Below are 27,291 nucleotides of genomic sequence, written 5' to 3' on the forward strand. Positions count from 1 at the left end.
TAGGCTTTCATGGAGGGTATCTCTGTCCTTTCTGTATCTGGTTTCATCCATTGTCTGATCTTTTCTACCCATTCCTTCCTCTCTGTTACTTCTTTTTCTTCGTATGTCGTTGTTTGGTAGCTCATCATCCACGTCGTATTCTGTGGTATCGTCTCTTAGTTCGTCTTCTTGTCCTTCGTTGCTGGGTGTTATGTCTCTTTCCAGTTCCTCTCTTTCTGTTGTGGAGTGCCTTTTCTTTTTCTTTATGTTCCTTACTTGGTCTGCCAGCCTCTGTTCTGTTTGTGTGTGTTATTTTTCTCATTCCAGACATTGGTCAGTCTTCTGTATCCTCTTTCCATTGAGTTGCTTTTGATGTTGCATCTCCATATTTCCTTGTTTTCTGTCCAGAAGAAGATTCTGGTAGGCTTCTGTAGCTCCAGTCTCAGGTTGCTGGTTACTGTCGTTGTGGTGGTCAGTTGCTGGATGACGACCTCCAAGTACCTGACCATCCTTCCCGCTCATTGGGCTGCATAGCTGGCTGCTGGACGAAGATCCTCCGTTGCTAGAGGTTCCGTTTACGGAGTTGACGTTTAATCCTTCGTTTCTTTCCATCATTCCTGAGTTTTGCTATTTTACCCATAGCTGGACCCTACCCATTGGGGATAGGTAACCATTTACAGCTGAGTAGACTGAGGAAGTCGTGGTAAAGACCTCTTCCCAAGGAATCAACGCTGAGGAGAGCCGTCACCCATCCAACGACTGACCAGCACCAATGTTGCTTAACCAGTCCATATTTTCATTATTATTATTATTATTATTGCTTAACCAGATAATTCGATCGTCATAATCAGATGATCGGCAAGACTGTCTTGCATACAATTGAATTATTATATCTCCTGTGTTGCATCATGTACTGTTTTGGGCTCATGTCGTTTGCTGCTGCCTCGATGTGTGATGCTTTGTGTTTGCCCCATTCGTTCTTGTTTTGTTTACATTTGTTTTTGGCGTGATTGCCCGATGTGGTGCCAGAGACTCGTGCAGGAGTTTTTCATGATGGGATAATGTTTGTTGTGTGGTGTGAAACCCCAGTTTGTTAGCGTTGTTGCTTGAGAACTGTCTAGTGTGTGAGATGGGTATAAGCATCCCGTGGCAGACTACACCGTAAGTTGTCTGTGAAAGTTCGTTTTTTTGTGTTACCCCATAAAGTTGCATTTCATTTTGCATTGTGATTCAGAATTCCCGTAATTTGCGGTTTTGTGATGCTCTATTAGTTTGAGTGATTGCACTGGCACACTGATATTTCTAAGCAGCTGAAGATGAACCGTATTCATCTTTAACAAGCCCACAAGGCTCAAAGACTTGGAATTCAATCTTCCAAACTTACAAATATTGTCTGTATGACCACCGAGTGTATTATGGTGAAATCTGTAGTAAGCCAATTCTAAATGGCGCAGTCTACAAATATTTTTTTTTTATATAAAGCCAAGAGATCTTTCCACCTATACTATATTCAAAACAGTTACAAAACATTTTTTTCATGAGGATTTTACATAACAACAAACCTTGACATGAATAAAAGTAATCAAGAGTGATTCTACCCATTAATTGTTCAAAATGCTAGAGGCATGCACGAATAAAATGAAACCCTTCAACCTCCAGTTTATCCTGTTCTACAACGACAACTTTTTCATAACAGACCTCTGACTGTTGACCTGTACGACCACAGACACACATTCTAGTAATAAAATGATAGATGTTGCCATTCATGATTACATCAATGAAAAAGTAAGACTGAGAAAATCCGCATTTTCCTGCAAATTCTGTCAATAACTAAAGGTAATAATTCGTGAACAGTGAAGATCTGAGTCTACCTTACCTTCAGGGACTGAATTTTGTCCAACTCCCAGGAACTCTGCGTACGTGTTCGTATACGCTCCTGTTTTCTTTAGCACATCCAACATGCCCTTTGATGGCTCTAGGGCGTCAATGTTTCTGTCGAAACGGATATTAGATTTTGATTCATTCGTAACAGGTACACTAAGACATGATTATGATGCACATGAACCAATTGCGTTGTCAACATACTACTTTTGACGACATAAACATTACCGAAGCCTCAGTATAAAGTAGAAAATATTTTGCGAAGATCAGTGTCAAAACTGTTTATTTAGATGAAGTAAAAGTCGTAACAATAATATGAAACCTTAGGAAGGGTCATTAGAAATATTCGATTATGGACATGTCAGGTATGTAAGCCAATGCTCAATGAAAATGAATGTGGGTAATAACACAGGTAAGTAGAAACTGAGCATCCTGCACTCGTGCCAATGCTACTATTGGGCGGGGGGGGGGGGGGGGGGGGGGGGGGGGGGGGGGGGGGGCTATGGCGCTGTGGGTGAAGACGATATCCTTGAAGTAATGTTAATAATAAACTGGAAGGCGTTCAGACTGGCGGTCTTTGATTGAGTCAGCACTGTGTTAAAGAAATGAATGTGCAACAAAATTGATGATTTATAAAGCAAAAGTCGTAACAATGAAATGAAACCATAAAAAGGATCTCTAGAAGTGTTTGTGAGAGAAAGAAAGTACGTGTCAAAGACGTGAGCCAATGCTCATTGGAAAATGAGAAAGCTCCATTCGTGGATGCTCCTAAGAGGGGAGATGACGTCATGAAGATGAGGGTCGGAGACGACGTTTTGGAAGCAGAAAGGTGAAGCAATGTTGTTGTTAACAAACACCGAGGCTTTCAGATTGGGGATTGGTCACTGATTGAGTCCGCAGCTCTGTATAACCAATGAGTGTGCATAGTACTGAATCCTTAGACTGGCCTGGGAAGAGGGTCGAAAGTGATTGTTCTAATGAAGAAGCGGAAGTCATAGTAACAACAGCAAAGTGAAACCTTTTTGTGAGATGAAGTGAAAGCGGAAGGACGTGTCAACGACGTCAGCCAATGCTCAGTGGTCAATGTAAGTAAGTGAAACTGAGTAAGCTGGACTCGTGGCAGAGCTCCTAGGTGGGGGAATAGGAAAAAAGAACCTCTCTCACTCAAGCTTGACACCCAGGCACCCAGGAAATTTGAAACCTTGGAATACGGTTTATATCTCCTGAAGACCTGTGTCACCTCCACTATAGAAAATTAATCGACACTACGGCTCTCCTGACATCTGACACGTTCGAGTGCCGAGAATTAATTTGGGTTAGACCATGTCAAGGGCCTTCTGCTTAATATTACTAAGGAAAACTTGATGCACCTTTGTTTAAGGGCAGAAGTTGAGACTCTTCCCTATTAAGGTAGGCCTTTTGGTTTTAACCAATCAAATCAGTAGTGCCAGACTTTTGAGGACGTCCTATAGTAAGCCTCCATGAATATCCTACAAGAATGCCCGAAGACACACCCTCAAGAGCCTGGGCATGGACAAGGAGGCGTTTCCAAATGAGAATCTTACCAATTACTACAGGAAGGATGACAGGAGGTGTTTTGAAGAAAGGGCCATAGCCACTAAGACATAAGGGTTCTTTCAGAAGAGGCCACAATCAGAGTCAAAATCAAGAACCCAAGGGTGGTGCCAAGAAATTGACATCCAAAATACGAAGGCTCGACATAGGGAAAAGAAGAGAGAAGAAAGCAGAGAGTGAGAGAGGATAAAGTAGAGCATGGGGGGAGGGAAGTGAGAAGGGGGGTGGAGTGCGAAGAATGGGGGTGAAGGAGGCGACTGCAGCATAAAGACAGTGTGAAGTGATCTGGCCCAAGTGACAATATCGAACTCACATTAAATTCCCCTAGTGCCAAATAGACTTGCAAAGAAAGAAAAGTGCAGAATAGTTTGCCTCGGTCCAAAAACCCAAAAATAAAAGGTGGAAAAGAAGTTATAAATTTCCCTACCAAGAATAAATACATAATAAGGACACATCAATTTATTTTCCCAATTAATAAAAACTTTATGATAAGAAGATAGCTAACAATCCTTGTGCGAAGCAAACCAATTATATAATTATATCTCATTGTCAACACCTATTCCAGTTGGCCCCCCCACTCAGGCCGATTTTGCTACCTTACATTTGTAGCAGTTCCCCTACACACACACACACACACACACACACATATATATATATATATATATATATATATATATATATATATATATATATATATATATATATATATATATATATATATATATAAGTGGAACCTCGACATACGAAAAGACGTCCCAACTTACGAAAAATTCAAGTTACGAAAGCAAATACGAAGATTTTTTTGCCTCTGGCATACCGCAAAAATTAATTCAGGGTTACGGAAAATAGGGTGGTTACTTGGTAAAGTCCGAGATTCGACCAGACCACCGAGAACACCATCCTCCCGCTCTCCCATCGGTTCCTGATGCTAGTCACCACCGTAAGATCCTGCTCTTTTATTGGTCAGCAACTACCCCATCATGCTCTATGTAAAGGCGTCATTCAGCCACTCTGTAGCAGCATCGTTATCATACGCACGCGGAATTCGTTCGTTCACATATACCATTTCGTTTGTTAACGTAAATTCATGTTAGTGATTTTGCTTTGTACTTTATTGTGTTGTGTGAGAACTTAATTAGTATATAACTTAATTATGTATAGTCATGGGTCCCAAGAAAGTTGCTGAAGTTCACAGAAAGAAGAGGATGCTTTCTATGGAGACAAAGATGGAGATAATCAAGAAGTATGAGGCTGGCATGCGGTTGAGTGTGATCGCTAAGGAATATGGTTGAAATCCGTCGACGATAGGCACCATCCTTAAGCAGAAGGAAGCCATCAAAGCAGCTACACCTTCCAAGGGCGTGACTATTTTGTCCAACAAGAGGAGCCACGTGCATGATGAGATGGAGAAGCTGCTTGTATGGATAAAAGACAGAAATCGCTGGCAATATGATAACCGAGACAGCAAGCGCTATTTTCGGCGATTTGATTGCCCAGGCCGAAGACGACGGAGGAGAAGGGACATCGATGCCAACCCCAGACTTCAAGGCTTCTCGTGGGTGGTTTGAAAAATTCCGGAAACGGACTGGCATCCATTCGGTGGTGTGGCATGGGGAGGCTGCCAGCTCAGACACGAAAGTGGCCAAAGGCTTTATTAAGACGTTCGACGAGATGACAATCAACGAAGGCTACAGTTCTCAGCAAATCTTCAACTGTGACGAGACTGGCCTTTTTTGGAAAAAAATGCCTCGTTGGACGTACATCACACAGGAAGAGGAGAACCTACCCGGGCAAAAGCCTATGAAAGACAGGCTTACGGTGAAGCCCCTAATGGGATATCATTCAGAGACTCCTTGAGCCTTCAAGGCCCACAAAATGCTAAAGGAGAAGCTTCCAGTGATGTGGAGGGCTAATGCAAAAGCTGGGGTAACGAGACTTTTGTTCACCGAGTGGGTAAATCTGTGTTTCGGCCCGAGAGTGAAGAAATTTTTGGAAGAGAAGCGCCTCCTTCTGAAATGTCTGCTGTTGTTGGACAATGCCCCTGCTCACCCTCCTGGCCTCGAGGAAGCTATCCTAGTGGAGTATTCTTTTATCAAGGTTCTTTATCTTCTGCCTAACACCACCCCTCTCCTCCAGCTCAAGGACCAGCAAGTGATATCGAACTTCAAGAAGCTGTATACGAAACATCTTTTCAAGAGATGTTTCGACATCAACGATACCACAAACCTCACATTGCGTGAATTTTGGAAGGAGCATTTCGATATCATGATATGCATCCGACTCATCGTGGAGGAAACTCTGGCCTGATGCCGTATCCGCCCGAGACTTTGAGGGATTCAATGTGGGCGAAGCTGATGCAGATTCAAAAACAGTTGACAATCCTGAAACTGTTTCACAACAGATCTTGACGAGATCGTTGCACTCGGCAAGTCCATGGGGCTGGTCGTCGACGAGGACGACATCAATGACCTTCTCGAGGAGCATCAAGAGGGGCATACGACGGATGACCTGAAGGAGTTGGAGGCTATGCAACAAAACGTCGTTCAAGAAAAGTTCTCTAGCAGCGGCAAGGAGGAGGAGGAGGACCCTATGACAACAGCAGAAATTAAAGATGCTCTAGCTGCTTTTCATAAAGTGCAATCATTTGTAGAAAAGAGACACCCCGAAAAGGCTTACACAGGTCGCATGCTTGCGCAGTTCGATGACGTTTGCCTGAGTCGTTTCAGGAACATTGTAAAAAGCAGGCGGAAGCAATCTTCCTTGGATAGTTATTTTTTAAAGAGGCCTTTAGTAGGAGTAAGCAAACAGGAAGATCCAAGTGATATGAAAAAACAGAAAGTTGAAAGTGGTGAATAAATTGAAATTTTATAAAAAAAAAAAAAAAAAAAAAAAAACTTAAGTATAAAAAAGTAAAAAAAATGTAAAAATAGAAAAAAGACAAAAAAAAAAAAAAAATTTAATTTTAAGTTTTAGGTAAAGTTAAGTGTTAATGTTTCGTTGGTGTTCTTTTAATTTGCGCTATGTATTGTAATTGTATGTATTTTTAGATGAGTAATTATTTTAATTTTATTTTATTATTGTAATTTTCAGCTTGAAAATGGGGCTGGTCCCTGAAATGTTGCTTTGAATAAATGCCCATATGAAACAGATGTCTCCATTTAAACCCTTACATAGCGGGCGTTTATTCAAAGCAACGTTTCAGGGACCAGCCCCATTTTCAAGCTGAAAATTACAATAATAAAATAAAATTAGAATAATCCCTCATCTAAAAAAACATACAATTACAATACATAAAGCAAATTAAAAGAACACCAACGAAACTCAAGTACCATTTCCAGTAGAGGAAGGAAGACGAGTGACTAAAAAACAAAAACAAAACACAAAGGCATCTGTGTTGTTTACGCCAGGTACAGAGGGGTGGAGGCAGTTTGGTTGTTCAGTTTTGGAACAATCGTCATTATAAAGAGCGATTCGAAGACCGCTAGCTGCTGCGGAGAAGACACTTTTGAAAGGATCTTAAAGGTTTTATATTCAATATTGATTCTGCATTTCTTTGTGTCGTCACGGATGCTGGAAAATTCAGGAGATGATAATTTGACTCCAGTACGGAAGCTCACCCCCCTATGGCAATCTATTCGGACCTTAAGAGGTCTTCTTGAGGCTCCAATATATTTTCCTAGATCACTTTTAGGACAAGTATACAAATAGATAATATTAGATGCCATAAGAGGGTTTAACTTGTCTTTATATTTAAAAATAGATCCAATTGTCAATGGGTTTGTTGGGATCAGATAACATTTTATGGCCGGACAGTAAGTTCTAATAATCTGTTGCATTTCGGCATAGAATTTCGAATTGATTAAAAATGGAACACTGGCATACAACGGCATCCTAGGTGCAGTCTGAATAGCATTGCTAGGTAAAAGCTTCATATTCATAAATTTGTGAAGGCACTTATAAAATAAACTACTGGGATAACAGTTATCAGTAAAATATTTCTTTGAAAAGGTGACCTCATTGTGGAATTCAGACCATCCAGACGAAAGGAAAAAAGCACTGTGGAAAAGAGTAAAAAGAGAGTTTATCTTAAAATTAAAATGACAGAAACTATAGAAATTTGTGCCCAAACCTGTGAACGTCTTCTTTCTGAAAATCGCCGTGTAAAATCCTGAATTATTACGAGACACTTCTATATCCAAAAAAGCAAGTTTGTTATCTTTCTCGTAATCAATTGTGAATTTTATATTCGGGTGGGCCAGATTAGCATAGTGTAAAAATAAGTCGGCTCTATATTTATCTTTGAATAAGATAAAGTGTCGTTGACATAACGACAGTAAAATAACGGGTGATAAGCCAGAGGGCAGTTGTCCAGCAACCGCTCCTCTAACTCACACATAAAAATATTAGCCAGTACCGGGCCAAGGGGACTTCCCATTGCTCTGCCGTCAGCCTGCACATGAGCTTTACCATTAAAAATAAAGGCAGTGTCCTGCACCGCCAAGGTTAAAAGTTTCTTAAAATGGTCGTAATTAAGACCGTGAGATATTGTGTCATTATCAGTAAAAATCTTATTTAAAATTCACAATTGATTACGAGAAAGATAACAAACTTGCTTTTTTGGATATAGAAGTGTCTTGTAATAATTCAGGATTTTACACGTCGATTTTCAGAAAGACGTTCACAGGTTTGGGCACAAATTTCTAGTTTCTGTAATTTTAATTTTAAGATAAACTCTCTTTTTACTCTTTTCCACAGCTTCGTTGGTGTTCTTTTAATTTGCTTTATATATTGTAATTGTATGTTTTTTTTAGATGAGTAATTATAGATGCATAGGAAAACTTAATTTATTAGATTGTAATCTGAGCTTTCCTATGTTCAAGATGCCTATCACTAAGTAGAAAATATACAATATTAATTCTATACTTTGCAAGTAGTATAAAGACTTCGCTGTGAATATCATAAGCACATGCAAAGCCATATATCTTTAAATTTACTGCTGGTGATGAAACTGAGTCAGTATCCATCAAATTTTTCCTCTACTGTTCATAAGAATGATAAGAAGTAACTCACGAGAACCCTTTGTCTCTCAGCAGTCGACCAACTTTTCCTGTCCCAGCAGCAATGTCAATGACTTTCAAGGCGCCTCGCTTCTCTTGAGGTATTCTGGCTGCCACCTCATTGGCTGCTAATTTGGGGCCAATGTAATTCAATGAATCACAAATCTGGGGAGAAAAAGTAGCGAGTAACTGTATAGTTATGGAAAAAGCATCAGGGACTCCAATGTATTTCATCCTCAGGGGAAGACTAACGCAAGTTAAGAAAACCAAAGAAAAAGAAACTAGGGAATTGATACAATTCTAGTTTCCCGCCACCACTAGAGAATGAGCCAGAGAGTTATAAACCGATCATGATAATACTGCTGATCACATTAGCTTTTCCCATGGGTTGCATAATAGTGAATTCCCGAGTGTAACACCACGAATAAGTACCTGATGATATGGAACAGAAATATTTTGCGATGCTTACTTATCAATCTATTGCCTTCCCTGCTTTATTGATTCAGAACATGACGATATGGTAAAGCATCCACAGAGTGTCTAGAGTGGACGAACATCTCAAGAGGCAAGGATTTCAATCTTTTCCAAATATGATTTCATAAAACCTGTTTATTTCTTCATCAACTTATTTATATAAGTCAAGTGCACTTGATGTATTAAACAGCGCATATTTCATTAAGTCATGATCAAAGAGTTAAGAGCAAGCATACACCTTTCTCCGATTAACGTAAACTCGTATGAATTTATGATAGTGTAAGGTCATAGTATATGAGAACTTGAGCCCAGTGTTATTGGCCAACGACACTGAGTAGAGGCCTCATTCACACCCATCTTTGCCAATATCACTTCCTATTTGTAGATGATGTGACCTTGGCCGTTCACCTTATATAGCCGAGTAAAAGTACTTGTCTTCCTGCTCCTATTTGTTATGCTTTGGAGATTTCAGCACAAAACTACTTCTTAAGTAGTAAAGCTAGCCTTCTTACTTTCGAGAAAGCAACTCTATCTAATTTTAGATTGTGCTTATAGCCACTTGTTGTACCATAGTCTCTAGCACTAACCCATATACCTGTCGGCCAAGATTTGCAGATTCCTGTTTGGAATCTGAGACACATGCTGTGTGTAACCATTCCTTAGCCACACATCTTATAGAGTGGTGAGAGATTTTCTCTGCTTCCAGCGTTTGGAAAACTGCTCGTTCCCGTGTCCAAAGCCATCTCTATGTACACTTCTGGTTCATACACACCTGTGTTTCTGCACACTTTACGGTGCCTCCTGGAAGCCTTAGCATTTGATTCTGGTGAGACTGCCAGTTCCTACTATGCACTCTTCAGTGCCCACATTCAATTGTTACTGCCACTGACGCACCTCAAGCCTTGCCGCTTGCTGTCTGGGGAGAGTGCCAGTACCTACCTCACACTTCACAGTTCCCCCTGGAAGTCTTCATGCTTGATTGCTTGGTGAGATTGAAGTGCCTATCTATGCACTTTTCAGTGTCCTCACACAAGTGTGCCAGTACCTACCTTAAACTTAACAGTACCTACTTATGCACTTTTCAGTGGCCCCCACACAAGTGTCACCGCCACTGACACACCTCATAAACCCTAAGATGGTAGAATCAATAATCTGTTCAATGAATCACTTGTTCTTAAGAGATAATAAATACCAACACCATATCGCAGACAAACTACCTTAGAGTCGGCTCTAATAAAATTGAGAACAAAAGAGGTCCGATAACATATATATGTGTGTGTGTGTGTTATGGAGTTCTATTTGACAACGTGTGTGTCCTAGAGAGAGAGAGAAAGAGAGAGAGAGAGAAAGAGAGAGAGAGAGAGAGAGAGAGAGAGAGAGAGAGAGAGAGAGAGAGAGAGAGGAGAGAGAGAGAGAGAGAGAGAGAGGCAATTGGTGGTTGGATGGTTAACGATTAAATTGGCTGTTGGTGAGTTCTGAGTTGTCTGCTGGTGTTGTTGGAGTTTAGAGTTCTGTGTTTTGAGTCAGTCTTTGTTCAGTCTTTGGTGAGAGCTGGTGAAGATCAGTAAGTGTTGGCAGCAGTCTGTGGAAAGTGTTGAGGCATAGAAAGTCATTTAGGTGGTGTGTTATTGGTTTGTTGCTGATTGTTGTTGGGTGTGATATTAGTTGCTTAGAGTTGTTGTGCCTGTGTTGGATTTGTTGTGCTTGTGAGTTTGGTTGAGTTTTGTGAGTTGTTGTAGTTGAGGGTTGTTGTTGGGGAGCTGTTGTGGTTTCTTGGTGTGGTTGTGAGTTGTTGAGGGTTGTTATTGGTGAGCTGTTGTGATCCCTTGGTGTTGTTGGTGGGTGTGTGTGTTGCCTTTTTTGTGTTGTTTTTGTTTGTTTGTTTGTATGGTGTTTTTACGTTGCATGGAACAGTGGTTATTCAGCAATGGGACCAACGGCTTTACGTGACTTCCAAACCACGTCGAGAGCGAACTTCTATCACCTGAAATACACATCTCTCACTCCTCAATGGAATGGCCGAGAATCAAATCCGCGACCACCGAGGTGGGAAGCAAACACCATATCAACCATGCCACTGAGGCGCTCTGTTGTTTTTGTGTTGGTTGTTGTTTGTGCAGTGGTCTTTTGTTGTGGTTGTGTTTCTTTTTTGTTGTTGTGTTGTTGAGTTGTAGGGTTGTGATCCTTGGGTGTATTGTTGTGGGTTGTGTTGTGGGTTGGGGTTCTTGGTTGTGGTCTTGTTGTTGTTGGTATTTCCGGGACCTTGACCAGTGGACAGCACAGCATAGCCCTGAGTATCTGCAGTTGGGTGAGTACATGTGTTTGTGTTTTTGTTTTGTTTTGTGTTGGTATAGGTCAATTATCCTGCGTAAATTCTGTAGTGTAAAGAGGAAAGTGGTGGGCTGAGTTTGAGTTTGACAGCTGGATTGGTTAACTGTATGGTGGGGGGGGGGGGGGCGGATTCTGCCACTTGTTTTTGAGCTTGTGATCCCGCCACAATGTGTGTGTGTATGTGTGTGTGTGTGGGTGTGTGGATGTGGGTGTGTGTGCGTGTGTGTGTAAAAGTTAACACAAGAGTCAGAAGAGGAATAACAGTTACATTTACCTCATCATAATGTTGAGCCCATTCAGAGTAGGTCTCTATCACTTTATCCGGTGCGTTCCCTGGTGCAATAAAACGACAGGTGATCTCGTATGAAGTTTTTTCGTCCTGGCAGGAAATTCAATAAAACAAAATGACGGTGTCACATGATCATACAGCGATATACTTCTCTTGACCTCAGATTTATGGTAATTTTGGATTGCTGATGAAAGTTTGCCTTAATCTAGGCATTTATACCAAGTTTTTCAAAAACTGAACGAGTTGTGTTTTATCCAAGATTAAATATGGAATTTTGCTTTATATTTCGAAAATTTTAAAGAGCTGAGAATGATAAGAGAAGTCTAAAACTCCACTTAATCCAGAATAAACCTTAACCTCTTACCATATTTTGGAAGAACTGAAAACAACGACTATAAGGAAACTGACGTCAGTGAACCAGTCTTCCCTCCACAGGTCCTGGGGTCAAATACAAGAAACGAAAACAAAAATTATCATGAATAAGTAAAGCAGGTACAAATCAACGAACAACTCTCAAATCAAACACAATATAGAGATAACTGCAACAAATTATGAGTGAAAGACATTCTTCAGAGGCAGTTTACTACATCCGTCCACGTTGTTAATTTAATTATCTAAATATTTTGCATCTTATAGTTTTTTCTGGATTGATCAGCAGACTCTAAAAAATGCCACACAGCTTCATCGTTTTCTCTCACATCAGGCGGTCCAGTTTGCTCTGAAGATAAAGACAAAATAATAGCATCACAGATGAACAAATCCTGGCCATGGATCCAGAGAGGCAGGGATAAAGATTCACATCTGTGGATTTGCTCTTATGAAAGTAGGAGACATTTTCCTCTCGTTTTATTTTCATTATTATTGAAGATGGAGGAGCCATCTACTATACGGACGAATGTGCAAAATCAAGCAAAAGCAGACATTTGTTTGGAGAGACAATAAATGAAAAACGAAGGTGCGTAAATGTAAGAAAGTTCTGCGGAGTAAAATATCCATATTGTGAAAAAGGGAAAAGCAAACTGTGAGAAAAATAGATTACATGGAATTACAAAAATACAATTAAAGAAATAATACTCTTAAGAAATAAAAAACTAAATAGTAAAAGACAGAATTAGAAAAACTCAAATCTTAGATTGGAAAGTCTACACTTCAGGAAATAAGCAACAAGAAGAGTTCATGATGCACATGGATAATTTACCCTTCAGGAAATAAACCCAAATGGAAGAGTGTGAAAAATCATGAAATAGTTTATCCTTCAGGAAATAATCTCGAGTCTAGGACTGTGGAACTCCATGGAATAAATAACAGCCTTTAAGGAAATAAGCTCTAGTAAAACACTGAAAAGTCACGAGGTAGCATTCCTTTCAGGAAACAACTTCAAGCTATGACTGTGGGAAGTAGTCCAGGAGTAGCTTAGTCTTCAGTAAATAAACTTAAACTTTAACTACAGAAAGCCAATGAAAAATTTACCTTTAATGATTGAACATAAGCCTAGGTGTATGGAAAGCCAAAAGATAGTTTAACTTCAGGGAATAAACACAAACCTAAAAATATGGAGCGCTCAGAATTACTCTACCCTTGAGGAAATAAACTTGAGTCTACGGCTAAGGAACCCCATGGACTCATTCACCCTTTAGGATGTCAACCCAAATCTAAGACTTTGGAATGCTCTGGAATAGTTTACCCTCCGGGAAATAAACTGAAATATAAGACTGTGCATTACCATTGGGAACTTTGCCTTTCTGAGTTGAAGGGTGTGGATGGCCATGGGATAGTTTGGCGATCAAGAAGTAAACCCAAACCTAAGAATGTAAGTAAATTCAAATGACAGACATCGGGGAGCCCAGGAATATCTTACACTACTTGAAATAGATACCAAACTCTAAGAATTTTGGAAAGCTGTGGAACACTTTACCCTTCATAAAGTTTGCAGAGAGTCATGGAACAGTTTACCTCTGGAAATAAACTTGGATCTAAGACTGGAATGACCGGGATTAGTTTATCTTGCAGGCAATAAATTCAGTTCTAACATTGTGAAAGCATATAACGAGTTATCCAGCAGGAAATAGACTAAAACTTAGGAGTGGGGAAATCCATGGATTAGTTTTTGAATCTCAAGGAAATGAAAACAAATCTTAAGGTATAGAAAAACCTGGAATACTTTGCCTTCCACAAAATCTTCAATCTTGGTGTGTATAAAGCACTGGAATAGCTTAATCTTCAAAAAATGAATTCTATTGCAAAAGTCCAAAATGCCCATGGATGGTTGGCCCTTCAGATCATTTACCCTTTAAGAAATAAACCCAATTTTTTAAATGTGGAAGAGTACGGTATAATTTAGGAAATGAATAATACAGATCTGAGATGTTGAGATGCCTTGGGATAGCTTGCAGTACTGGAAATAAATATACAACTTTGGAAACCCCAGAAATGGTTTACCTATCATAAAAAAAACTCAATGATTTAGGACGTCGTTCACAAATACTTTGCCCTTCTGGAAATAAACTCAAATCTAAGAATACTGAAAGACAGAAAAATTTGCCATACGGAAACAAAATGAAAATGCAAACGTGTGGCGAGCCACATCAGATTTTACCTCAGGAAATAAAACCAAATCTAAAATTACGAAAAGCTTGGAATAGTTCACCCTTCAGGAAACATACTCAGATATTAGAGGGTGGATATATGTGAGATAGGTTACCTTCAGGAAGCCAATTGTCTCTATGACTGTGGAAAGCATTTAGACAGTTTACTTTTCAAGATATAAACTTAGGTCTAAGACTGTACAAAGTCCAGGAATAGTAGTATAAACTCAGGAAATAAACTTTACTATAAAACTATGAAATAGTAACATTAAACAGTTTACCCCTCAAAATATCAACTTGATCTTAAACAGCAGAAAGCCATGGGATAGTTGACCACTCAGGAAAAAACTGGAATCCAAGAGCGTAGAGAGCCTCTGGACTCTTTACCCTTCAAGAAATTAATTCAAATCTTATGTGGAAGGACTATTATTAGTTTATCCAACAAGAAATAAACTCACACCCCAGTGAGAAAAGACATAGAATTCTTTGCTAAATTAGAAATTATTGAAAGTCCATAAACGATGTGTGATTGACGACATAAATTCAAATATACACTTTTAGCAAAAGACAAGGAATAGTTTACCTTTCAAGACATGAGCTCATCTTCCACACTGGGACAAGACATGAAACAGTTTATCCTTCAGTAAATAAATAAAAATCTAAGACTGCAGAATAACGAGGAATAGTTTACTATTTAAGATATGAACTCAGATCTAAGCGTTTGGAAAGTCATAGAGCAGTTAACATTAGAAAATAAATTCGAATCCACAACTGCTGAAAAAGCAAAGGAAAGTGTAGTACCATTCAAGAAATCAACTCATATATCATAGTTAAAAGTCGTGGAATAATTTGCCCTCCAGGACGTAAATGCAAATCTCAGATGTGAAAAGGAAATGAACATAAAACTAGGGCTGTGGAAATCTAGGGTTAGTAAATAAATTCAAATCTAGGGTTGTGAAGACCCCAGGATGAGTTGATCCATCAGGCTATAAACTCAAATTTAAGTGTGTGGAAAACAATGAGATAGTTTACCCTTTGCTTTGGAAATTTAAGTTTTGTTTAAAAGCTTTGTATTGCGTTACTACACTCCTTATGGTAACGCATGCTTAGGAGTTACAGTAGTTGATATTCATGACCATAGATGGCGTTGTATGGGTTGTCTAAGACCCTCGGTGGTAGGTCGTTCTTGTTGCTTCTTGAGTGAGTGGTGCTGCGCTAAAGGGTGTTTCCACTGCCCGAGGATGTAATGCAATGAATTGAACTGAATATGGAATTTAGACCAAAAGCCAAGCACTGGGATCTATGAGGCCATTCAGCGCTGAAACGGAAACTGACAGTAAAAGGGCTGATAGGTGTAACCGGAAGAAAACCTCAAAGAAGTTGCACTATGAGTGAATTGTTAGGAGAGGGTGGAAAGTAAGATGGAAGAAAGAGAATATGAAAGGAGTTACAGTAAAAGGAACGAAAGGGGTTGCAGCTAGGGCCCCAATGGGAACTTTTGAAGTTCATTTATACATTTTCATCTATTTATTAATTTTTCCTTTTTTTAACAAGTGGGATCTCTTCTCTATATATTCCTCTTTACCTTCTCTTACCTCTTCCAAATGAGAACCTTATTCTTTGAAAGCTTGAATTTCAAGTCAATGGCTCCTGAGGTCCTGTCCCATATGGATAGGTTTCATCCTCTGAATGATAATAATAATAATAATAATAATAATAATAATAATAATAATAATAATAATAATAATAATAATAATAATAATAATAATGCAACTCATACATTTACCAAGGTACTGTCCCTCCCCTGCCCGCGTGGCAAAATACTCATCGTGGATGTAATTGACAAATAAATATATTAGCCTTAAGTGTAGTGTATAGTAAGAGCCACAAGCACCGTTTGTAACGTGCTACATGCGAGAAGAGAGAGAGAGAGAGAGATTTCTGACTGCCACCAAAACTTAAGTTTATCTTGAGAAATTTTCATCAAATGTGGCGACAAACTGAGCAAAAAAAAAAATCCTCATTATATATTTGTGGTATTTCTCTTAACTTTGAAATATTCACATTTTCATTATAAGATGAATATTTGACAACAACCGTCGTGACGCTTCGTTGTAGGTGGTCTGTGCTCCCTCTCTTGAGTGATGGAAGTTTTCTTTTCGTCTCTCTAATAAGTCTCATCGCCGCCATGCAGCTTCTTCACAGACGGCTTTGTAAAGCAAATATAATTTTATGTGTCTTTTGCAAAAGTTGTGTTGAAATAGAAGAGTCCTTACCACAACAGAAGCGTCAGATTTTATGGAGAGTTCCACAGATGTTTCCGCTGGTGGCGAAGTTTCGAGGCAAATTATCACAACTTAACAGTGTAGCTGTAATATAGCTGTATTGCACTCACCTTGAGAAACCCCGCCCCCTCACTCAGCTGACTCTACTGATAAGTTTATATGTTTGTAGCATTTACACCCATGAGTCATATGGAATTCGGCATCCTCGGACAGATACAGCTATCATATTCTGAAAAGGAAAAATTAGTGCAATATTTTAAGACACCAGGTAAAAAAAACCTGGGAATCTGTCCAGCTATCAAACCGTTGACCAAGATAAGATTCAGACCCAGTATCGTTCATTTTGTTCCTTTGGTTATACATTGAAAGTTTGCATTGTTAACACTCCTTCCTTCAAGTATCTAATATGAAATAATCGTGGTACAGGTTTTTCGAAGTCTGAAGGTGTTTCTCGCTGATCACTGGGGAAATCAAGAAGTAGCCATTGTGGCAATAATCTTTTTCCCATCCAGTCCCGAGAGAGAAAATCTCGCGAATTCCTCGCACTCTCTGTCCATTCTGTTCGGTTGGGAGTATTTTCTTAACTCTCGTAATAACCAGTTCATTTTATTTATTAAAGATTCCAAGCGATGACTGGCTCATTTTTGTCTGTGTATATTTCCAAACATGAAGGAAAAAGGAGAAGAAAAAAAACGCGATAGCTGAAGACGTAGAAATGCACATATTGTCAGAATGGGGCCTCCAGATTACAAATAAAACAGACTTCTCTCACAACATTTATGACTAATGCACTATGGAGAGAATTTATCCTCAAATCAAACACAATGCTGATAATATGGGGAGAAATCTAATGCTTAAGTTGAATAGCTTGTAAGGATGATATACGGGCGAATGTCCGCCCTTCCATTGCAAAAATCTCTATATCCATATGTCCTCTCTTTTCTTCCAAGAACTAAAATGTAGAGCATTTTACGCCCTTTCTTTTGATGTATATATGTCGGGAATCCGTTCCCTCTTTGTAAAATTATTCATGTATTTTCGTCTGTGAAGAAACATTTACAGCTGGGGTTATGTCCCTTTTTGTTTATGTTTGTTCGTTCGTGTGTGATGGACACTACGCTTCCGTCCGCATGCCGCCTTATGTAAAGCCTCATTTGCCGAATAAAGTTAGTTTGCTGAGTTTGCTCGCTCTCCTCATATTACTCAGACCTCACAATTAGCTTAATGAAGATCTTCGTTGATCTTGGACAAAAGGATGTTCATTAGAGAAGTGAGAAATTGAATTCAGAAACGAGGGAGAGTTTGTTTGGCTCAGAGGAAAAGAACTGGCTATAAGAATGTAACTCAGACGTACCTGGATGCCTTATAGTGTGTAGCTTAATATGAGAAGATGGCGTTCGGCTTTGTCCGAGTCTTGGGGCGCGCCATCAAGCACCTTTGTTTAGGCCTATGGAAAGGCACTGACGAAACGTCTGTCTGTGATGAGCAACTAGCAAGGAGTGAGGGTGAACCAGGGTGCAGAGCAGTCGCTTTGGGGTTGAGTTTCCCCCCCCCTCCCCCCCGCCCCCCCCCCCCCCATTGGCAGGTCATTCTGGAAACAGGCATACGGCCACTAACAAGGTCAAGGTAGAATAGGTCATAAGACTAAGCCTAGGAAGGGCCTACCTAGCTGCCCAATTTCCCTTGTGTTATGTCCCTAGTGCTTAACGGATCTATACCCTCCCGCAAAACTACGAAGAGGACCAGAATTTCCTATCTCCCTTGTCTGGCCTTGTCTATGCTGACTTCCCTAAATTCCCCCCCCACCTAAAGTCGTACGATGAAGGGGGTAAAATGGCTGCTGCTTCTGGCTTAATTTTAATATCAATTTCCGGCGAGGCGGGATAAAAACATGAAATTACACACTAAATTCCGTGATCCTAAGTCTCCTCAACTATAAAACTAATTAGTCTCCACATCTGGAGAGAATATCAGGGTGGCATGGGAATAACTGGGATCCAATTCAGGCAAAAGTGGAAGGCAGAGTTTCAAAAGACCACTCAAGACATCAGAAGTGGGCTAATGGCCATGATCACAATTATTAGATTACGATGCAATTAGTTATATTACCATGGGAAAGAGAGTTCCCCTTGGCTGGTACTGGACCAAGGGTGCAGCAGGAGGAAGTTTCAGATAATTCAGGCGACTGCAAGACAAGGTAAACCAGAAAGCATAGCATCCACAGGCAGGTACCAAAAGTATCAAGGAACCACTCCAACGGTATTAGCAGGGAACAAGCAAACTACCGTAGAAGAGAAAACAAGGTAACACAAAAAAATGACCATACTTAGATGATTAACTTTTAATATTTAACCAAATACATTAATCACCTATCATTAAAATGGCAACAATATATATATATATATATATATATATATATATATATATATATATATATATTATATATATATATATATATATCATCAATGTAACACGAAGAAAAACGTGCTTGAGAATATCCTTAAATCCAAGGTAGATATGTGAGTGAAACTGAGGACTTAGAACAAATACTTTAGTAGTTTTTTCTACATTCTCAAGTTCACAACTGAATTAAGGAAAGGTTAAACAGGCTTATTTATACAAAGGGAAGGTGGGGTAATAGTTTGCTAATCTTAACAGAATGTTCTTTGATCAAACATGATGTGGAAAGAGGATCAAGAGCTAATCCACGGTGGAGATTCATATTCCTCATTGACGTGGCTTCAGTAGAAATGGACTCCAACAGATTCCTGTTACTTTGGTCATTGATTGTGTGGATTATCGATGCCTTATTCCAGTTAATGGCTTGGCCTCTCTTAAGCTAATAATCCATGATTCCACCATTTATTAATCCTCTTGAAATGGAGTATTTGTGCCGTGGGCGTCACATTTTAATATCTTTAGAATTTTGACCTATATAAATCTTATTACATTCGTTGCAATGAATACTGTATACAACATTGTTTGAATTGGGTGGGCTTTTTTTAAGTAGTTTATTTCTCAATATAGCATTATATTTAAATACAAAGTTAATATCAATAGTTTTTATAATGGATACAGCAGGAATGAAATTAGGATGAAATGGTACACAGAGAATATTCTTAAATTCTTTGTTAATACTGATTGGATTGTAATATGTCGGTTTTGCTTTATTCTTACAAATTTCCAAAAAATATGGAGGGTAACATAATGACTCTCCTATTTTATCAATAATTTTAAACTCATACTAAATAAAGTTAGCGTGGTTAGAGTAAATATGAATATATGGCAAGTTATTCAGCGGTTTCCTATATACTTTAAAACAAAAAGTGGTGTTATTTCTAATACTAAGACATCCAAAAATTATATAAATTATTTTCTTCATATTCTATTGTGAATTTTGTGGATGGTACAACATTATTAATTGTATGCAGGAAATCAGGAATATTGTGATCCTGGGTCAGTCATTTTCTTTGATACAAAAAACGCTATTTCGTGATTGATCTAGGATCTAACCCTTTGGGCAAGTTGGCGATATTTTGGGGGGCAAAAATAAAACATTCATAGCAGTACACGATACCCTATGCTAACAATCACTTTGAACAAATTATCACTGGAAAAAAAATCACATTCAGCCATAATGTTACGTAAATATTGGCTCTCTTTAAGATTAAAAATCACACAAAATCACCCACTGGAAAATATTTGGTGCTTCAGTTGTTAGTACAGCTATTATGTGCTATGAAGATATAACTAAATTTCTTTACTTAGCTTTTATAAGGTTATAGTTACGTTAATTTGATTTGATAAAAGTGACAGAGGAAAACCAGTTCTATTCAGACTCCTTTATGGAATGTAATTCGACATCAATAAAGGACAAAAAGCAGAATCACTCATTACTCTCGGCTAAATAAAAATTCAAGTATGCATTTTAATTTCCGTGCATTTTTTATCTAATTAGTTACAATTTTCCCATCCACACACAGAAACTTACGCAATTTCCCTCTCTCACACAATTCTTTACAAAATACCAACTAGACAGTTTTCAGATTTCACTTTAAACCACAGAATTAACTACCAATCTTCACAAAGATGAAGCATTATTCCTTCCAAAACAACACCTCTTCGAATAATGGAAATATAACATGAAAACGATGAGCTGACGGAGAATTCAAGTTACCATGAGTAGTTGGCATACATTTCATATGCTTGCAACTCAGTTGCCTCTAGATGTCTCTGCCTGTGTCATCATTTCCCATTTCCGGTTTCGAAAACATCCTTTATAGTACATCGTTACTTTGATAACTTTGTCATTAATTCAGTATAGGCATGTTGGCACCATTTCCCTCAGACTACGTCATTGCTTCTGTTATCAGCACTTCTTTCAGGCTAAGCCTTTGATTCCGATACCAGCGTTTGCTTCAAACTAAAGGTGCGTCCACACGGTCGAACAATGTCCGACGGACAAACATTGTTACCATATCATAGGCGAAGTTTGGATGACGTCAAAAGTGTTGAAACGATGGAAGTAGATCTGGCAACAAACAGTGGCACCAGATAAGGTTGTATACCAGCGTTTTTTACTCTGCTCACAAAGCAAAGACCAGCAGACAATTGTTAATTGGTAACAATGTTTGTCCGTCGGACATTGTTCGACCGTGTGGACGTACCTTAAGTCATTGCTTCTGATATCAGCGTTTTCTTCAGACCAAATCTTTGCTTTGAGAATCATCATTTTCTTCAGACTAAGTCATTACTTCCGGTCACAACATTTCCTTCAGACTAAGTCATTAATTCCGGCATCAGCATTTCCTTCAGAATAAGTCATTGCTTCCAGTATTAGCCTTTCCTTCAGACTAAGTTATTGCTTCTGGTATCAGCATTTCCTTCAGACTAAATCATTGCTTCCATTATCAATATTTCCTTGAGGCTAAGGTATTACTTCCAATATCAGCATTTTTTCAGACAAAGTTATTGCTTCCAGTATCAGCTTTTTTCTTCAGACTGAGGTATAACTTTATTTTAAACACACTTATGTAACTTTCATAAATTCATAAATCCACTTTAGGCACAAGGTGCGGATCATTATGTTTCCCATTTGGTCAACTCTTCAGTACAAGAATTCTAGCAGGGTAAATGAAATATCAAAAATATTTCTTTTCCTTGAATGTTTGTCCATATATAATATCTCACTGCAATTTTTGTATAACTTCATGGAGGCTTTCTGACTTACATTATTCAAGTAAACCAGCATAAGTTTTGGGAAATCATATGTAAACGGACTGCATTTCAACTATATTTTTCCACACCACATATCATTCAGTTCCATAAGCAAAATGTCTGAAGTATTTCTGATGTCAGATTATGAACCTGTATTCACTCTTAAACATTTTTGGCTTGTTGTACAATTTTATTTTGCTGATTTGATCCCAGTATCATTTATCACATTCAGATCCCATTTTTTAGTCAGTTGTTAGTCGCTTATATGGGGCTATATAAGTAAATGTTGATCATTACCATCCTGGGTAAAGAGTTATTTTACCAAGATGTATTTGATGTTATAATGTCAATTATTATTTGTAGTAGAACATGACAAGTACTCAGGTCAGCATAGTCAAATCAAACGAAGATTAAGAAGTGGCAAAGGAATATTTTGGCAAACTAGAAATGTCGACAAAACCATGAATCGGGGAGCGGTAATGTTCTTGGGATGGCCACAGAATTCTTGGTGAAATAACCGTGAATTAAAAGTAGAGGAAAATATTTATCAGAAGGTCAGTAATAACATAAGCAGAATAAAGAAAGCACCAGGCGGAACATTTTTGCGAGGGAGATATGAGACAGATCATTTGACTGATATATCTATACCAAGTTGACAAAGACCAGAGTTTTTTTTTATGATTGACTTCAGTTTCTGAAGTGGAACCAATAATAAAGAAACTTAGGAGATGAAAAATCTAGAATATGACGAGATCGCCTCAGAGAGGATTCTAACTGGAGCTGACATCACACCTTGTACACTAACTAAACTGTTTTAAAAATACCGAATGAGGAAACAAAGGTATTGACATTGGAAATCATGAATAAGATGCCGAAGACAAGTGGCTTTACTTAAATTAGTAAGTGAAGAGGCATTACCCTTTTTCTCATACAAACTGGTTTTGTGAGAGAAGGGTGGAGGGGGTGGTTGTGGAAAAGGGAAGAAAAAGCACAGATATAAACAGATTTTTAGAAATGCTGGCGTTGCACCATCCAAATATTTGGGTTAAGAAATATTGTGTAGCTGTGTATGAAATTCAAGCCCCCTTCTCATGGCTCTTGTTGACTATTAGAGGGACTGGACAGCTTCCGCGAATCAATAACATTGATCTTTCGTCACTATGGTGCTCCCGTTCCGTCTGGAAAGGTGTTCGAAGTTATCCATGAATAAAGTAGACACCAGTGAAGTGTATTGGGGTTTTGTCACGTAAATGTGCAGGAAGGCATCATGAGCTACAAAAGGAATGTTTTAACTTACCTTTGCTGTTTCATCTACTCATTGATTCTATAATGAGAAAATTGACTGGAGACCAACAGAAAGACTTAGATTGGAGTAAACATTGAAAGTTTACAGTTTTCGATTATGCAGGTGATGCAGTTTGAATCATGAAAACTCCACTAGATTTACAAAACTTGGTCAGTAGTAGAATGCAACATAGGCTACATTGAGAATAATGAGACACAAAATAAGGCTTGAGAAAGAAAGGAGGGGAGAGCATCAGCAATGAGACGAAATAACATTAAAAGGTTAAAGGACAAATAAGTTTGAATCATTCAGATATGGTGTCTCTAGGATAGGAATTAACTGAAAATCTGATAAAGGCAAATCAAAATATGATCAGGATGAATAGATCTGGAAATCAAATAAAATGGAACAGCTTGGATTTGGGAATAAAGCATTAAGGGGGACCACTGGGAGTGAGAGTAGCTTAGAATGAGTTAGAAATGAAATCACAAGGGACAGTACAGAAGTTCCATAAGTAAGTGAGTTCAGGCTGGAATGGAGATGATGATGGCTCACAGTGTCCTTCCCAAAACCCCTGGGGAAATAGTATGTGGTAATGTCAGCTGGGTGCCTGTGGGTACGTAGAGAGTTGGAAGTTTCAGGCCTATTTGAATGAGAACTATAAGTAGGGAAGTTGCAGATGAGGGGAGATTTTTGGGAGGTGAGGCGAAGGAAAGACATAAGTGGCGGGAATTTCAGAGGCCCTCTCTGTCAAAGTGGTGTTGGATGTATAATGCTAATTATTCTTGAGAGTCAAGTAAGTATTAGGCTTAGTTGGAACATAAGACTGCTGCAAGCCTAAGCCCCCTAATAGGGAAAGCACTCTCGTACAAAAAAGAAATGAATTAGTAATGAATAAGCTAAACTATGGAAGAGAAATCACAAAGAAAGATCTATAAGGTACATAACAGCAAGTACGATGTGTCTGCGCAGATCATTCCACAATGGAGTCCCTGCAGAATAAAATACAAGACAGAATTCATAATAAATAACATAAGATGATTAACGCCAAAATCCGTAATAAGAAATGTCATATATTTCAAGATTTTGTGTCCAACAATTCAAAAGAAAATTCAGGTGCTGGAATCCCAGAAGAGGAAGCAGAGTTCCAAATACGAAAAAAAACGAGTGAAAACATTCAAAGATCTTGAAAGATTTCCTCAGTAATACAAAAACGATGGACTAAACTTGTTTCTCAGATGTGCGTTTGCAATCTACAGTGATAACTAGGGGAGGGGGAGAAGGAGAGGGGGAGAGGGGGGAGGAAGGAGGGGGAGGGGAAGGATCAAATGATGTCAGCGATGAACACTTGTCATTTTGCTACTGACCCCATCTTTCAAACTATCGCCCTTGAAAGAGACATGAGTGAATGTCCGCACAAGTGTCAGCCAAATTTTTCTCTGTCTCTTTCCGGTCATTAAGACGCCATCGCATATCCAATTTGCTTTTTCAGATAATCACTTGTAAGCTCATTAAGACCGCCACATTTATTTCCTGGAGCAACTGAAGAGTTTTAGACTGAACGTCCGTTTCATTCGAGCTCATCTGATGAACAAACTGAGACACCAAAATCAATCTTCGAAAATTGCCACTGAATGTGAAGCTTTCGTAATAACTTCTAATCCGCGACATAGATTTTACAAAAGTATCGTCATGGGATGTGAAGTTACAGAGAATTAAAAAACTATGATTTATAACATATACATATATAGTATATAACAGACACACACACACACACACACACACACACACACATATATATATATATATATATATATATATATATATATATATATATATATATATATATGTGTGTATATATATATATATATATATATATATATATATATATACATATATATATATATATATATATATATATATATATATATATATATATATATATATATGTGTGTGTGTGTGTGTGTGTGTGTGGGGTGTGTGTGTGTGTGTGTGTATGTGTTTGTGTGTGAGTGCGTGTGTGTATGTGTTTGTATAACTGAATTACGAAGATTTGGAACGTAATGAATATGTAGATAAAGGCAAAACCCACGAAGGAAAGCGAAACAATGAAGTACCGCTGCAAGGCCTTTCGACTCTCGTCCTTTGCTAAGCTGACTGATATATATATGAAAGTATGTTTACTAAGAAAGCTGATGTAAATGACAGATAGGGATTATAACGGAATATTTGTACCTGGAATCCAACACACCTGAAGAATTAGTAGACCAACCCAAAAACAGGGGTACAATTTAAGAGGTTTAGTCTAACTGCCCGGAAACAGGATAAGATAATTAAAAGATTATACAGGGCAGTGACTGACTACAACACACACACACACACACACACATACAAGATATGTTATATAAGTACAATTCAATGAATTTCCTTTTATACACAATAAAAAAAAATTTGCAAAATAAACATTTTAATAAAAAATTTATTCAACATACAGATACAAGGGAATATATGTAAGGTAACTAATTTGTAATTAAGTCAGTGAATTTATCTTTAAGGTCATTGTTGAACATTTTACTTATACAAGGGTCCAAATAGTACAAGCCAGAGCTAAGGTTAAAATTATAATTGGAAGTAAGTTGTATAATGGCAGATTCCAACAAATTTTGTGAAAAAACCCTCTTTTGATCTTGCCAGTCCAATTAATCCTGTGGGAGTTTTCACTTAAATGAATGAATATTGCATTGGCTGTTTGCCCAGTTTTGACAGAATACTTATGCTCTTTAATTCTTACTTCCAAATCCTTGCTAGATTGGCTGGCATAAAAAGAGGGGCAGTACAAACATTGGAATTTTATTTATTATGTTGCTTTCCTTGGGCCATTTTTATTAGCATTCCTTTCAGTGTGTTATTATAGGGAAAATAAGGTTAACCTTGAAAAATTTTTAACAACGATTTTATGGTTTCAAAACGGCTGAAATAAGACAAGCTGAGACTGTTCTTAGAAGTTTCTTTCTCAATGTTACTTTCACTATAAAACTTTTTGTGGGTTGTATTATAGCAAATATCTAACATACATGAAGGATAACATAAATCTGTCGCTATTTTTCTCGTCCATTCGATTTCTTGATCCAAATATTGGGGACTTACAATGTGCAATGCTCGTGAAAAAACGTAGGGGAAAAAATCGATATTTTGATATTAAGATGGTGGCCTGAAAACGCACAAAGATATTAATCTTATGCGGCTTTTATCAGTATTGTTGCTCAATATCATATAAACTTTCGAAATACATTACCAAGCAGTTATCCTAGTTACTTGGAACTATCTCGGATTCTTACATTTATACTTCTTTAGATTTAGTTGATAAACAAAATCACTTTTTGCCACACTGATAGATTCGTTAGTTTTGATGTATGTTCTTTTTTTACTAAAATCCCCATAGATTGTATTTTAGAGTATCTTAGTAACGAACTAACCCATCATGAATTACTTTTACCTATAAGTCATGTATATATAGATATATATATATATATATATATATTATATATATATATATATATATATATATATATATATATATATATATATATATATATATATATATATATATATGTGTGTGTGTGTGTGTGTGTGTGTGTGTGTGTGTGTGTGTAATGAGGTTATGAACCTCATTATTCATTTGGTAAACGTGTAACTCGAGCGTCAGGCAAACAACAAACAAACCAGCGGCTCGCGTCTTTCCTTTCTCTCTCTCTCTCTCTCTCTCCACTCTAACAGGTAGCCAAAATGAGAGAGTTGCATCATAAAATAAACATTTATTAAGTAACAAAAGATAATGATCCAAGTCTTACTGACTAACTTAAAAACCCCAACAGTAAAATGTCTGAATAGTAATGGTCACCAAATGTCTATGACATCGGGACTTCCTCGGTCCCCCCATGGTTCCTTGCCAGAACCGTCTGTTTCAAAGACATAGAAACACCCCATAAGTGCACACACAAGTTTAACAATCAGAGATTAAAGATTGGATATCCTTATAAAAATGTCAAATAGATAACAAGCCACTCTTTGGCTAAAACAGTTCAAAACTCACCCAAGCAGCTGGACTATTTCACACACTTAATAAAAAACCACTTCGGAGAGCACCACGGCATCTTGCCTTTCTTCCAAAGACGCCTCTATGCCAAATCCCTCATAGACTTGTGTATCATACATTTTTAATAGAAGAGGCGCACACGCACATACGAACGCACACTTTGTTAGCGCCTCACAATTACTGGCTGCAACCAGTTTCACAAAGGCACTTTGGAAAGACCTATGAACTGTCGTACAT

General features: G+C 38.2%; 1 protein-coding gene across 2 annotated transcripts in view; it reads right to left on the bottom strand.

The window, feature by feature from the left end:
• The window catches only part of LOC135216848 (uncharacterized methyltransferase Sca_1399-like), a 97,601-nt gene extending 81,064 nt beyond the window's left edge, over nucleotides 1–16,537 (bottom strand). The window contains exons 1-2 of one of the 2 annotated variants that reach the window (XM_064252360.1): nucleotides 16,448–16,537; nucleotides 11,951–12,024 (exon numbers count right to left, since the gene is read on the bottom strand). In XM_064252360.1, coding sequence (XP_064108430.1) covers nucleotides 11,951–11,953 — 3 coding nt within the window. In that variant the 5' untranslated portion in view covers nucleotides 11,954–12,024; nucleotides 16,448–16,537. The remainder of the gene's footprint in view (nucleotides 1–11,950; nucleotides 12,025–16,447) is intronic. The other variant, XM_064252359.1, reaches the window with a different exon arrangement.
• Between the last annotated feature and the right edge of the window lie 10,754 nt (nucleotides 16,538–27,291).

The sequence above is a fragment of the Macrobrachium nipponense genome, chromosome 6 (assembly GCF_015104395.2).
Source record: "Macrobrachium nipponense isolate FS-2020 chromosome 6, ASM1510439v2, whole genome shotgun sequence".
In the NCBI taxonomy this organism is placed as follows: domain Eukaryota; kingdom Metazoa; phylum Arthropoda; class Malacostraca; order Decapoda; family Palaemonidae; genus Macrobrachium; species Macrobrachium nipponense.